The following is a 10328-nucleotide window of genomic DNA, read 5'->3' on the forward strand; positions in this document are numbered from 1 at the left end:
TGTGAAATAAGCCAGTCAGAGAAGGATAAACACCACATGATCTCACTCCTTTGTGGAATATAATGAACAACATAAATTGATGAACAAGGACTGATCGAGAGACGAAGAGGCATTGATTGGACTGTCGGGCCTTGGAGGGAAGGTAGGGGAGGGTGGGGGTAAGGGGTAAAGATCAACCAAAGGACTTATATGCAAGCATATAGGCCTAACCAATGGACACGGACAACAGGGGAGCATGAGCGGGGGGGGGAGGGAGTAGGGAGTAACGTGGGGATAAGGACACATATGTAATATCTTAATCAATAAAAAATATATTTAAAAAAAAAGCAAGTTTGCAGAATGCATGAACAAACCAGTGAGTATTTTTTGCTGCTGGACTGCAGAGCCTAATAAAACCACTAAACAGAGCACAACTCCTTCAGGCAGCTGACACCTCACGTGGGCCTGTGCACAGCAGCACTGTGTCTCTGGGACAGTCGAAGAGCAGGGAAGGCCCAAGAATGAGCCCGCCCAGCGAACAAAGGAGCCTCAAGCATGTACTGGAGGAGTAACTGCTCCCAGACCAAACGCTGGGAGAAGAGAGGAGAGTTTCACTAACAGGTGGGGCTCAGACTCTCCCAAATTGGGACTCAAACTCGAACTCGAAATCTTATTGATGCTTCCAAGGTAGAGCCCTCCTTGTCCTGCTCCGCACACCTTACTGTTCTAGTCTCCTGACTGAGCATTCTTTCCTTCTCCACTGTAAACTCCCGGGAAGCCGGTCATTTGCCCACCAGAGAATCCCTGTAGGACTTGGTAAAAATGTATGATGAATGAATGAATGAATGAATGGGAGAGACTCAACCATCAAATCCTTCCATCAGGCATAATGTGGTACAGAGAGCCAGGTGGAGCCCAGTTTCACTCTGGGATGGGCCCAGGACCCGCCCCTGCCCCAGTATCAACCCTAGAGGTGCCCTATCCTATATAATAAAAGCCTAATATGCTAAGTGTCCAGTTGACTGTTCAACCAATCAATGTGTAATATGCTAATGATATGCTAAGGCTGCTCAACTGCTCACTATGACGTGCACTGACCACCAGGGGGCAGACACTCTGACTGGTAGGTTAAGCTTGCTACTGGGGTCTGATTGATCAGGACTGAGTGAGACGGGCCAGACATGCTCTGGAGTCCTCCTGCAGCCCCTCCCTGGCCCTGATCATGTACTGGTGGGGTCCCTTGGCCTGGCCTGCACACTCTTGCAATCTGGGACCCCTCAGGGGATGTCATTGAGCCAGTTTCGACCTGTTCCCAAAGGCCAGGCCGAGGGACCCCACTGGTGCATGAATTCATGCACCCGACTTCTAGTTTAACAATAATCTATCATGACTGTTTCATGGCTACTGTCTTGTGGCATCTTACGCCTGGCATGCTGAGGCCACACACTTGGCTTTGAATAGTTTCCTCATCTCGGCCTCCAGTTTCTGGAGGCATTTCTGGGGTCTCAGCTGTCCCCAACCTTGTTCCTGTCCTCTGTCTTGGCTTTCAAAGGCCTCACGTACTGCCCGTCTCCGTGTGACTGGTCCACCCCACGCTGATATCATGCCCTCATCCCGGTCCCCATTATCTTAAATCAAAGTGCTGGGCAGCTGCCCCCGATGACTCAAGCCACCGTCAGGAGCCAACGCACAGTGGAGAGGTTGGCTCTGGGAGGAATGTTTCTATCTCCCCATTTATCACACTAAGAAGTTGGTTTCAAATTCTATCAAATAAGTCAAAAATCAAGACAGAGAACAGTGCCTTCTCTTTGTCTTTTCCAGAAGTAGCACCACCCTCTATAGCGAATAGATTTCAGGCATTTAATCTGGCAACCAAGTGACAGTGACTCCCAGAAGGCTGGCGCCTGCCAGTGGCAAGGCAAAGAGGGGGTGGGGGGAGGTAAGAAATATGCCTCTGATTTATCCTCATAGAAAAGAAACAGCATGTGGCCAGGTGGCTATTGATTACCCAGAACAAACAGGATGTGGGGGTGGGAAGAGAGGATGAGAGCTGTACACATGGCTGATAGCACATATCCTAGGAAGAATCCCCTAGACCAGCGGTTCTCAACCTGTGGGTTGCGACCCTTTGGGGGTCGAATGAACCTTTCACAGGAGTCAGATACAGTTCCTCATGTTGTGACCCAACCATAAAATTATTTTCGTTGCTACTTCATAACTGTAATGTTGCTACTCTTATGAATCATAATGTAAATATCTGAAATGCAGGATGGTCTTAGGCGACCCCTGTGAAAGGATCGTTCAACCGCCAAAGGGGTTGCGACCCACAGGTTGAGAACCGCTGCCCTAGACAAAGGGAGATGGAGGTGACTACAGAAAGCCCCACCCCATTTTTTAAATAACCCAATGGTAGACAGCAAGACCCAGGCGACCTATTAGGAAATAGGTGGCCAAATGGTACTCAGACAATGAGGAACTGGAGGAGGGTCTAAGTAAATCAGCTGTGTTTCTCGCCCCAAGTGTGATCCTGTAAAATGGGTGTCCGCTCTCTAGTGCAGCGGTTCTCACCCTCTGGGTCGCGACCCCTTTGGCGGTCGAACGACCCTTTCACAGGGGTCGCCTAAGACCATCCTGCATATCAGATATTTACATGACGATTCATAACAATAGCAACATTACAGTTATGAAGTAGCAACGAAAATAATTTCATGGTTGGGTCACAACATGAGGAACTATATTTAAAGGGCCAGAAGGTTGAGAACCACTGCTCTAGAGTGTTATTAAAAGTCTCATTTTCGCCATGCTTCTGTTTCCTAGTCCGTCATTTGAAATTTGGACAGGTGAGCCATTTCTCACAGAGGGGAGGGAGCCACAACTCAACATGATTCAACATGATTACCACCGGAGAAAAAAAGGGACCATCAATTCCACTCCACGAATGAAGTCCCTCAGGAAACCCTGCAGCTTCCTAGACAGCAGACATGCTGGGAATAGTAGGGTTGCTACTATTATGAATCATAATGCTCTTATTCCCAGGTACCGCAACCCTAATTGTGACTCTAATGCCCTTCCCTCTAGGGTGGCAATAACAGTAACTACGACGATGTCTTCGAGACTCTGGTGTCACACCAAACCCATCATCCCACCTATGGTTAAGCAGCGTGGTTTGCATGAACATGGACCTGTAGGATGACACTTCCATCTATAAGATAATCACAGCACCTACAAACCACAGGTGTCCTACAACAGCAGCTAGGAAATCTGTTTACTAGCGCAAGGATGATACAAGCTTCCCCGGCTTTTTCTCACCTTCGTTTCATATTCTCAGTCCCAACCCCAACAAGAGAAGAATCCCCGGCTCTAATCAACAGAATGAAGGGCTTTGGGAAGGGAGAGAAATGCGATGACCGAACGTTCCAGTTTTGACCGACTGGCAGTGACTTCCCAAGAGCCTTGTGTTGAGAAGGATTCTGATGGCACACCAGAGCCCATGAGAAATGCCCGCCTTTGGAACAGAAGGAGGAATGGCCGGCCTTAGACGTGCCAGACGTGCCAAGCCTGCCTTCGGTCATTTGAATCAGGTCAGACTGGGTACTGGAGTTTCTCCCCATCCTCTCGGCCCAGCCTACTCAAACGCATCCACAAGATCCCATTACAATGTCACCCAATGTCACTTACTTCTCTCCTTGACACTGTTCCCTTCTGCTCAGGGGAAAAGAAACCCTTGACTGTTCCAAAATGTGATCAAATGTGTAAACTTGACATCTTTCTTTACACTGGTGCCTTTCACACTGACCAGGGGATTTGCCTCCACACGCCTTTCTGTATCCCAGTGCCTGGTCCATGGTAGGGAAACACTGATCAGTTGCCTCCTGTATGTGCCCCAACCAGGGACGGAACCCAAAACCTAGGTATGAGCCCTGACTTGGAATCAAACCCACCACCTTTTTGGTAGATGCTCCAACCAATTGAGCAACCCAGCTGGGGCTCTACCAACAAATCTTTTAATTTAGTAAAAATGTGTGCACACAGCTACGTATAGAGCTGAACGCAATCATATTAATGATTACCTTTATTCCTATCCAAAACCAGATCCTGGGAGAGGTTTTGGGGTACAAGTTGTATATTTGGGAGGTGGCCCTGGGAAGCATGACAACGTGGAGAGGGGAGGCAAAGAAGGAAGCCAAGCCCATAAAGGAGGCGTCATGGAAGGTCTTGCAGCCACAGGCAATGCATCCCAACAGGACCTAGGCTGGGCAAGGCCATTTCCTTTTTGGAGTGCTGGTCACAGCCCACTAAAATGATGGCGCCATCCAGGAGTGAGCATGATCGCAGATTTAAAAGCACAAATGTATTCCAACCCCTTTGGTTCACAGATGAGAAAGCTAAGCTGTGGAGAGGTTAAGTCAAAGGTCACAAGGCTACTTCCTGGCAGAACCAGGATGTAAATGCTGGCTATTGTTATCAGTCTACTTATTAGAACTCAACTCAACTCAACTAATGTCTCTCTATAAGCCCTTCATTCATCTCCCTGGTTAGAATCCCTCTCCAGCCCTGCTCCCCCGGCCCACACAGTCCAGGCACCACTGACTCTATCTTGCATCTTTTTTAACATCTAACGTTCAGGTGCCCTCGTGTCCCTGTGGATATGGTGGCGTGGTCCCAGGCCAAGTAGTTACATGGCATCGTCCACACCACCAAACTGACCACTCCACCGCTCTCCTCTGCTGGCTCCTTGCCACGAAGCTCGGCAGCCCTAGGAGGTGTGCCCGGGGAGGGCCTTCCTTGAGGAAGTGTAGAGCTTGCTAAACTGAACAGAAGACCTCTGATGGGCAAAGCTGAACTTAACCTGAATCCTGATACACAATTTCAAGAAACACTGAAGGTCGGCCCAATCGATTTGGCAGACCAGGAGGAAGTGGGCAATTCAGCCCATAAATCCCACAGGGGTCCAAAGAAAGGCTGATGTTTAAAGCGTGGCCCTGGCATGAAGATAGACACACAGACCAACAGAAGAGAATCAAGAGCCCAGAAATGAACCCGCATGTGTGTATGGTCAACTAACATTTGGACAAGGAAGCTGAGCAGGTCAGGACATGCATCTTAGCTACAGCACTAAGCATGTCCCTTGCACAGGGTGGGCCGAGGGCTGACCTGGACAATAGCCCCTCGCCCGTGTAGCCATTTCACACTTGAAAGGAAGGCAATCCAAATCAAGGTCAGCAGTAAGCATAAAATATACACTGGATTTTGAACATATGGCGGGGGAAAAGACAGCAAAATGCCTCCAGACTCCACACTACAGTGACAACATTTTGATATAATGGGCTACATAACACATATTATGGAAATGCCTAGCCCTTGTTTATTTTCACTCTTTTGAATGTGGCCACTAGAAAACATTATATTGCCCGTGACATTCACATCCTATTTCTAGGGGTAATACTAAGGTAGACCCCCCCAGAAGTGGGCAAACTTCCCCGGCAAGGGCCCCGTGGTCAGTATCTATGGCTTTGCGGGCCATACTCAACGCCGCCATCACGGTGGGAGAGCAGCCAGGGACAATACATATGAACCTGACTTTGTGGCCAGAGATTCATATTTGACCCCAAACTACAGTTTGCAGACCCCTACTTTAGGACAATAATAGTATTCAGAAGGGTCATTTCTGGAAAATTCCACTCTATTTTCTCATGGATCTTTCATTCAACTGGAGGAGGGAAACATAAGTCTATTCAGGCTTCCCTGAGTTGGGCAGGTCCTGGGCCTCAAGGCAGCCCCCCCCCACCCCCTCCCACAGCCCCAGGCTCAGCTGCCCCAGGGCACCCACCATGCACTCACTTGGGTGTATGGGCCTCATCCACGCGGTGGCCCAGCTGGAATTCGTGGGACTTGCTCCGATGCAGGGCCGTGAACCCCGGGAGCAAGTGGATCAGCTTCCGGGAGGAGGGCGGCGGGGTCCCTGGGGGCTTCAGCTTGTTCTTCCTCCTCATGGGTGGCGTGCCTGGCGGGGTCACGGTGGTGACGATATTGGGGGTGCGTGGCGGGGTGCGGACTGCATGCCGCTGCCGGGGCGACGGGGGCAGGGAACGGTGGCCTGATTCCAGGGGCGGTGGCGGGCACAGGCCCGGGTAGGTGTCCACGGTGAGCCTGTCCACTTGGGTATACACAGGGGCCCCAGGGGTGGGGCTGGCGTGACAGTACAGCTGGGCACACTTGGACTGCACCCTGGGGCTCTGGGAGAGGTGGGTGCGGATCCATGGCGTCGGCTCCGGGGCACACACTGGGCTGTTCTCCTTCCCCGTCTCCGTGGTGGGCCACTGGATGGTCCAGTCTTGTTTGGAAAGGTTGCCGCCTGAGTTGTAACAAAGAAGCAGAGAACAAAACAGGTGTGTTACACTCTCTGTACTTATTCATATGTGCACTTTACACTGTATACACACTACACATGTGACAGCATATGCACACTACACTGTATTTGCTCAAGGAATACAAGTTTATTGTCCAATTAACATACGTAAAACCTGTTTAAGAAAGTAAAAATATTTTTTAAGTTATCTTCATAATACACTGCATTCCAAGGCATAAAAGAAGCAACTAGGACATTGTCACTAACTATAGCTCTTGCCCTCTCTGGGTGAAATGGAAAGAATGTGTGATAGGGCCTCTAGTATTATCTATAAGATGCCATGTACAATACATTATCTGTGATTGTCAGTGATAATAAGTGCAATAATGGGAAAGAAAGCAGGGCTTGGAACACACACACACACACACACACACACATACACACACACACATACACACAAAAAAAAAAACAATGCTGGGGAGTCCCTTCAGTCAGCAGAGAATGAGGAAGTGACAGTGGGCATCTGAGCAAATATCAGAGTGAAGTAAGGAGCACACAATGAGATAAAGTGAGTGAAGCCGTCAGCTCAGAGCCTGGACCAGCACGATGATGCAGGCAAGTAGGCAGGTGATTGAGGTCGCTGGAGACATCTAGTCTAGGTGCCTGGGACTCATCCAATTTGCTCCCCAGCCATTCACTGTGCTTCCCTTACCTGCCCTGTAAAGTAGGTCCTATTGATTCATTTTATAACTGAGTGTGAATGAGTGATAGGACTTGGCTAAAACCTCTTCCAGGGTAGCCACCTATAGATAAGCTGGGCTCACTGCCGCCCTTCACCTACAGTTGTTCACACACACACACACACACACACACACACACATACACACATACACACACACCTCCACTAGATTCAAGGAAACACCGAGTTGCCCCCAAGTATCCCCGTCCTGAAGTTGTTTCAAATTAACGTGCCCCGATGAACAGAGAGGAAGAAAGGTTTTACCCCGCCCAGTTCCCATCACCATCAAATCCTCGCCTCTCCATGCCTCCATTTCAAAATGAGAAGTTTGGGGATGAAGAGGCAAAGAGCCTCATCATCGTCCCACTGCCAGCTGCTCCACTGGCGGGGCCTCCACTCCTCCCTTCGAAGGCTGCTGCGGATGGACTGCATTATATCAACTCTTCCCTGCTGCTTTTGATCCCCTTTTTAATAGAGTCTCGGGGAAAAGGGTAATTTTTCATTTTAAATAGGGGAGGTGTGTACCAAGGTGTTTGGAGGGTTATTAATCGCAACCCTTGCTATCTTGTCATCCATTTCTGCAAAACCATTTTATTTCAGGTCTTGAGATGGGCGGGGAGAAGGGAATAGATTTTAAGGTGTGAAAGGTCTGGGGATTGATGAGAGACATTTCAAGATGCAGGGGGTTTTCTTTTGATATTCTCTAGGAAGGGACTAAGAAATAAAAGACATTTTCAAGGGAGGAAATGATTTCAAAAAATCTAGGCAAATGTCTAACTTCTTCATCCCTTCCCATTAAAATGCTATAAACAGGACAATGCACGACTCAGAATTCGTCAGACTTTCAGAGCCAGCCTTGGGTGCACATGCGCTTTAGCCCTTCAAAAGCAGGACTGGCAAAGAGACTACTGTTCAGAATCGCCATTTCTTGCAACTTCTATGAATATTTCAAAGCCCTTGTTAGTTTAATCCTCCAAGCTTTCCAGAGAGAATTAGATGTTGATTGAATATACTAGACTGAAGTTACTGATGAAAAAAAAAAAAGTAAGTTTTTACTTTAATCCTCATAATTTTGTAGCAAGAAATGGAACTTTTAGATGCTGTTTGAAAATGTTTAAATACTAGTAGAGTCACTAGTTATGCAAAAAAAATCATAGTAAGAACAATTATCATTCACACAAATAGTAGTTACTGTTTATTGAGCATTTACCAGATAGTCTTCTAAGTATTTTATACGCATCACTTTACATTATCCTCCTGAGACCCTATAAAGAAAATTCTGCTATTGTCTCCATTTTCCAGGGGTGGAAACAAAGGATTATCTAAGACACTGAACTGCCCAAGATCACACTGCAGGTAAGAGTGCGGCTTCCAATCCAGGTGTGCACCCCTCACCACCATGGCTCTCTCGGGAGCCCCCATCTCCCTCGAAAGCCCTGGAAAGTCTGAACGCTTTCCCACAGACCTTCAGATCACCACCAGAAACAACGCTCTGACCCTCCAAAAGTCAAATAGGACACTGGTTTCAGCCATAATCCTTGCAAGGGTAAGATCTGAAATCCAGGAAGAATTTTCAAGTTTCTAGTGTGTATGATTGCAAAAAGAAGTAAGTATGGACAGATGAAAAGCACACAGTTGTCAGAGCAATTCAACAGTGTCCAGAATCTTAACCTAAGACTTCATGAATGAGCTCAGCATCCAACCAAACCCTGGGTCCCTCTGGGCACTGTCCCTCCCTCAGAATGTCCCCAAGTCAAACTAAACAAGTGTACTGACCCCAGCCTTTGCAGGTCAGTCACCTGGGAGATGGGATGGGGCAGAGACCATGGGTTCTGACCTGGTAATCCTTCCCAGGTCCGGCTCTACAAGGCATTTGCGATTTTACGCCCCACCACGAGATCTGGCCTGATTAACCTTTAGTCACTAACTTTAGGGTAGGTAGCTTTTCTGTTTTAACAAAGCTCTTTTTTTTCTGATTTGTTTTTATTGAGATGAAATCCACGTTAACCATTTTAAAGTGTTGAATTCAGTGGCATTTAGTACATTTACAATGCTGTCTCTATCAATTTCAAAATATATTCATCAATCCCCAAAGAAAAGATCACACCTACCAACCAGTCATTCCCCATTCCTTCTTCCTCCCAGCAACCACTAACCTGCTGCCCGTCTCTATGGATTCACCTACTCTGAATAGCTCATACAAGTGGAATCACACAATGTGTGGTCTTTTGTGATGGCTTCTTTAAAAAAATATATCTTTTTACTTATTTTAGAGAGAGAGGGAGGGAGAAGGATAGATAGAAACATCTATGAGAGAGAGACATCCATCAGCTGCCTCCCACATGCCCCCCACTGGAGATTGAGCCCTCAATCCAGGCATGTGCCCTGACTGGGATTTGAACAGGGACCTCTTGGTTCATGGACTGATGTTCAACCACTGAGCCACGCCGGCTGGCTGGCTTCTGTCACCTTGCAAAGTGTTTTCAAGGTGCACCCATGTTACATCCTGGATCAGAATCTCGCCCCTTGGCTGAGTAATATTCCATGATGTGGTCAGATCACATGTTGTGCATCCATTTATCAGCTCATGGACATTCAGGTTGTTCCCACCTTTTGGCTATTAAGAACATTTGCATACAAGTATTTGTTTGAACAACTATTTTTCGGCTCTTTGGGGTGTATACCTAGAAGTAGACTTGCTGGACCACATATTCATTCATGTTTAACCTTCTGAGAAACCACCAAACTGTTTCCCACTGTGGCTGAGCCATTCTACATTCCCACCAGCACTGCACTCCATCCAGGCATTCTTTGTGTGCCAAGAGACACTGGCTTTGAACAAACCCAAAGAAGCACACAGAAAATTGTGAAAAATGATCTGGCCCGGGACCGCCTCCCACAGAAGGCAAGATGGATGTGCAGTCTGACCTAAACAGATTGGTGGCTTCAAAAATCCAAACGAACAAGCAAAAATCAATATTCTCCAAAGGAGACCCAGAATCCCACGACAAATATTCCAAACGCCCAGGGGATACACCCAAACCACCGTCATGCTTTAGGACACCCATAATGTAGAGCAGTTCTCAGCCTTCCTAATGCCACAACCCTTTAATACAGTTCCTCATGTCGTGGTGACCCCCAACCATAAAATTATTTTCGTTGCTACTTCATAACTATAATGTTGCTACTGTTATGAATCATAATGTAAATATCTGATATGCAGGATGGTCTTAGGCGACCCCTGTGAAAGGGTCGTTCGAC

At 47.6% G+C, this 10328-nt stretch overlaps 1 protein-coding gene across 1 annotated transcript in view; it reads right to left on the reverse strand.

Moving 5' to 3' along the window:
• The window catches only part of KSR2 (kinase suppressor of ras 2), a 272026-nt gene that overhangs the window by 160525 nt on the left and 101173 nt on the right, over positions 1 to 10328 (reverse strand). Inside the window, exon 4 of the mRNA XM_015567589.1 lies at positions 5821 to 6334. Within this exon, the coding sequence (XP_015423075.1) occupies positions 5821 to 6334 (514 nt within the window). The remainder of the gene's footprint in view (positions 1 to 5820; positions 6335 to 10328) is intronic.

The sequence above is a fragment of the Myotis davidii genome, unplaced genomic scaffold (assembly GCF_000327345.1).
Source record: "Myotis davidii unplaced genomic scaffold, ASM32734v1 scaffold1330, whole genome shotgun sequence".
NCBI lineage: Eukaryota > Metazoa > Chordata > Mammalia > Chiroptera > Vespertilionidae > Myotis > Myotis davidii.